At 36.9% G+C, this 5,368-nt stretch overlaps 1 protein-coding gene across 1 annotated transcript; it reads left to right on the plus strand.

Moving 5' to 3' along the window:
- The first annotated feature begins 1,328 nt into the window (after window positions 1-1,328).
- On the plus strand, window positions 1,329-4,161 carry LOC105965063 (G-type lectin S-receptor-like serine/threonine-protein kinase SD2-5). Its single transcript, XM_012989569.2, has one exon. It carries the CDS (start codon window positions 1,383-1,385, stop codon window positions 3,939-3,941), a length of 2,559 nt encoding a protein of 852 aa, XP_012845023.2. The 5' UTR covers window positions 1,329-1,382; the 3' UTR covers window positions 3,942-4,161.
- The last annotated feature ends 1,207 nt before the right edge of the window (window positions 4,162-5,368 follow it).

Below are 5,368 nucleotides of genomic sequence, written 5' to 3' on the forward strand. Positions count from 1 at the left end.
GAATTAGATGACTTATATGCGACTTCAATGCATGTGTTGTAAAACACTACTTTGATAATTAAGTTTCATATTAAGAATTAAAGTGTCTTAAACGAGATAGTTGTACCATTTGGTTCAAATAATATTTATTTTTTTTATCACAATTTTATAATTTTTTTTATTTTATTTTATCATTTATTTTGTTTAACTCGATACTTAAATCAAATAAAACATATATTATTTTTTAAGTTTTTGGATTATATCATATTTTCATTTCTTTAAATTGTTCCCATGAATCGTATCAGCACACCCTCTTTTCATTTATAGAGGTATTTGATTTAAATCGCCGACGTCTTTTAGTCATTAATACATTTCAATCTTAGAATAGATTCCCGTGCATCGCACGAGTGAGTTACTAGTTATTTATAAAAGTAAATGTTAAATGAAATACAATTATTAATTGATTTGTTGTTTGGTACGCATTTATGGTATATTTTATATGGGTGATGAATAAGTAATTTTGTGTATATAAAAATTATATACAAATAATTAAAAAATAGAAAAACCCGATCGGACCCAGGTTGAACCGGTCCAACCATGACACAGTTGGTTGTTCAGTTTAATGTCCGGTCCGATTTTCAAAACATTGCGCACACGTGATGCTTGCTAATCATATTAAAATTGGTAGACTCTATAATTATATTTTGTGGAAACTTAAAATATAAAATTAGATATGATTTCTTCATAATAATATTAGATTATACGTTGCTAACTCCGTGCATCTAGGACGACTACAGCTTTGTTAAAAAATAAAAGGGTAAATTACACCCACACCCCTGAGGTAAGCTTAAATAACTTTAAGGTCCTTGTGGTATCGATAATTACAGTTACCCCCTTGAAACGTATTTATAAACTCTAATGAGATAGTGCATTGGATACATTATTACGATAGAATTCTAACGGACTATTAGTTTCAGGAAGTGGTGGAGACAACAAAGAGTTATGGGTGATTTAAGAAATATTGGTGGAGCCATGTCACCCCATAACTCCCCATAACTCTATGTTATCTCCACCACTAGCTAAAAGTAACAGTGCATTAGAACTCTATCGGGAATAATGTATCCAATGCATTATCCCGTTAGAGTTTCTAACTATGTTTCAGGGAGTGAGTGTAATTATCGATACAACAGAAACTTTAAAATTATTTAAGCATACCTCAGGGGTGTGGGTGTAATTTACCTAATAATAAAAAATTGATTAAGTAGCTGAGCATTATTGACTAGCACTGTAGCACATCCATTAATTAGCTGCCATGTTTGAACCGTCATTGAAAAATGTGTCTCCACTCACTACATTTTATCCTTTGTACAATAATTCTACTTCCGTTCCGCGAGAAATATCCGATGATGATTTCTCAATGTCGGAATATCATCTTCGCCATAGCTTTCTTCTTCTTCGTTTATCTTTCCTTCGTCGAATCCCAACCGTTCGATTATCCAACGGCAAACCTCTCCACAACTTGGATCAACAGTGTCTCCGCAAGTCACTCGGTCAGTTTCACAGACAACTCAACCATCAGAGCCATTCTTCTCCGAGGAAGTTTCGGTCCGAGATACGCCTGCGGATTCTTCTGCAACGGCACGTGCGACGCTTACCTCTTCGCCGTATTCATCGTCCAGACTAACAGCGGCGGACTGATCACTATGCCGTCGATAGGGTTCCCGCAGGTCGTCTGGTCGGCCAATCGGAACACTCCGGTCAAAGTCAACGCAACCCTGCAGCTCACCGCCGCCGGCGACTTGGTCCTGAGGGACGCCGACGGCACAACCGCCTGGTCCACCAACACCGCTAATATGTCCGTACAGGGATTAAATTTGACGGAATTGGGAAACCTAATTCTCTTCGATTCGAACAACTCCGTTGTCTGGCAATCATTTGATCACCCAACCGATGTATTGGTCCCGGGCCAAATCTTAGTATCCGGTAAGAATCTTACAGCAAGTTCGTCGCCGACGAATTGGACCGACGGCGGCCTTTTTTCCTTATCAATGACGAACAAAGGCTTAGTAGCTTCTGTCCAATCAGATCCTCCGCAGGTATACTACCAACGCTTGTTTTCCGGCACCAAACAGAATACAGAATTAAGTTATGCGAAGTTTCGTAATGGGAGTTTAGATTTATATATAAATTCCATCGAGGCTAGTGAACCCGATTTATCGATAGCGATTCCCGCGGCTAACTCGGCTCAGTTTATCAAATTCGGTTCCGACGGGCATCTCAGAGTGTTCGAATGGGGATCACCGTGGAGGGAAGTAGCTGATCTTCTTACGGGCTTTCTCGGTTTGTGCAACTATCCTATGGTTTGTGGTACGTACGGAGTTTGCTCGAACGGGCAATGTAGCTGTCCGAGATCGGGTTTTAACGAAGTCTACTTTTCGCCTAGGGACAATCGGCGCCCTGATCTTGGTTGTTTCGAAGTCAATGCACTCACTACTACTTGTAGTAGTAATATAAATGCTTCGGAAAATCACGGGTTTTTGGATTTGGAAAATGTGAACTACTTTGAGTTTGTGACGGATATTAGTAACACTAATATGGATACGTGTAAAGAGGCTTGCTTGAGGAATTGTTCTTGCAGAGCTGCTATCTTTCAATACGGTTTTAATTCGTCGAGCGGGAACTGCTACTTGCCGTCACGCGTCTTTTCTTTGATGAATAACAACGGGGCGGTAAGAAATTTATTTTCTTCAGTGTCTTTGAAAGTGCAGATTCCTCCTACTGTGACTCCCCCTGCAGTTGGTACAGTACCACCTACAGATTCTAAGGGAAAGAATAGCTCTTTAGGACTTATACTTGGATCAATTCTTGGAGTTCTTTTTGTAGCTGTTGTGGTTGGAACTGCTTTTTTCGTATACCGAAAAAGGAGAAAATCTAATGAAGACGAGGAGGATTACTTAGATCTTGTACCGGGAATGCCCACAAGATTTTGTTATGAAGAGTTGGAGATCGCAACCGGAAACTTCACTAAGAAACTCGGTGAGGGAGGATTCGGCTCTGTTTTCGAAGGGTCATTGAAAGACGGGACGAAAATCGCAGTGAAAACCCTCGACGGAGTGGGCCACATCAAGAAGTCGTTTCTAGCCGAGGTCGAGAGTATAGGGAGCATTCATCACGTCAATTTGGTGAGACTCATTGGGTTTTGTGCCGACAAATCTCACAGGCTTTTAGTTTACGAGTACGTGGTTAACGGGTCGTTAGAAAAATGGATCTATTATGGAAGACAAGAGAAGTGTCTCGACTGGAAAACGAGAAGAAAGATCATTCTTGATATAGCCAAGGGATTAGCCTATCTACACGAAGACTGCCGGCAGAAAATCATCCATTTAGACATAAAGCCACAAAACATACTTTTAGACGAAAATTTCAACGCCAAGCTGGCAGATTTCGGGCTTTCGAAGCTAATCGATCGGGACCAAAGTCAAGTTGTGACGACGATGAGAGGCACTCCGGGCTATCTTGCACCCGAGTGGCTGAGCGCGGTTATTACAGAGAAAGTGGATGTTTACAGCTTCGGGGTTGTGGTTTTGGAGATTGCGTGTGGTAGGAAAATATTCGAGCAATCTAAACCCGAGGAAGAAAGGCCTTTATTAAGCGCTTTCAAGAAAAAAGCAGAGGAAGGGCAGTGGCTTGATCTTGTGGAGAATTACGACTGCGACGATAATGATGAAGAAATTGTTGAGATGATGAAAATCGGAGCTTTGTGTGTGCAAAATGATTACGTAAAAAGGCCCGCTATGTCGATGGTGATTAAGGTTTTGGAAGGTTCTGTTAAAGATGTCGATATCAAAGATATCGATTACAACAATTTCTTAACTCCACGGAATATGATTAACGATATGTCGGAAAATGGCTCTCGTGATGTAACGCCTTTGCTTCCGTCGGTTTTATCAGGGCCGCGATGATGTTTGAGTTTTCTTGAACATGTTATTCTTTGATTTGCAGATGAATCCTAGAATTTTCAGAAATGTAATGGAATTTTTTTCGTTTTATTCGTAGAAGTTCGTAGAACATTATTTTCTTCAGTAATGTAGATATAGTTTAGAGCTTGCTGCACTTAATCATATTTCTGTTATGATAAAAACTTTGTTTACATTCAATGAAATCATGTACATTGACATCGAATGGAGCGGAATCAGCACTTTTGAAAAAAAAATTGCTTCTTCTTCGGAATTGAAAAATCAATTCTAGTTCCGTTCCAAGAAAATATTAAGCAGAAAAAATCGGAATTTGAAATGAAAAACTTGTTCTAAAATCGTTCGTATACAATACATAGTAAAATTGGTATTACAAGTGTAACTTTGGAGAACTTTTTTTTTTTTTTTAACTTTTATTGCGCAAATTAAAATCAGAATCAAATCAAAAACACAAAAGATAGGATTTTGAAATTTGGAATGGAAAAAATTGTTATAAAAATATCGAAATTTATTTCCAATTTATGTTCCTAATTTTACCATTTAATGTAATGCATCAATCAATGTCGCGCGCGATCTCCAAGTTATGAAAATTGAAAGCTTTTGAGGATAAGTCTTACACATTGTCATGTTTTGGTGTTTACGTAGAAACTATTGTGATCTAACTAACATAACGATTAACGAGTTTATTTCTTTATATCGAGATAGTTTTCTAACTTAATTTGTGGCCTCTTCGATTATCCGAGGCACGTGACAGTGATCCTCGACATTCTCTACCATTGCGCTCAAAGATTCTTGGGTTGCCCAATCAGCATTTGAGCAGCATTATATACCTCAATTTCTACCCAATTTTAAAAACATGAATGTTTTTTGTTTCTTACTCCCTCATTCCCTCAATAGTTGTCACTTTTGTTAGTTGCACACATATTAAAAAATTTAATAAATATGTATAGATAGTAACAAAAAGTATAGTAAATCACTAAAATACCCATGCCATTAATTGATTTTTAAATAACTATTTCAATTAATTATGAGTGACAAAGGGCAAAATTAAAAAAATGTAATTAATTATTCATTGGAATAGTAAAATGACAAATAATTTGAAATATAAAAAAATTGAAAAAGTGTCAAATATTAAGGGAAGAAGGGAGTAACATTTTTGTGCTTCCTATTATACCATGTATAACAAAGTTGTACCATTAATTAGTTAGGTTCAATTTGTAATAACAAAATGAAGATAATAAATTAATATAGCTTAAAAATGTAATTTAAATATAACATGTGTTTTCATGTGCTATATTTATTTTAAGATGAGAGTTTATTTTTTTCTTATTGTAATTTTTTCTATATATTGAAATTTTCGATGTTATTTAATTTATATAAAACTACGTTTGAAGAGCTTTCCAATGATATATTAT

This window comes from Erythranthe guttata, chromosome 8 (genome assembly GCF_056151865.1).
Source record: "Erythranthe guttata isolate IM_541 chromosome 8, IM_541, whole genome shotgun sequence".
Taxonomy (NCBI): domain Eukaryota; kingdom Viridiplantae; phylum Streptophyta; class Magnoliopsida; order Lamiales; family Phrymaceae; genus Erythranthe; species Erythranthe guttata.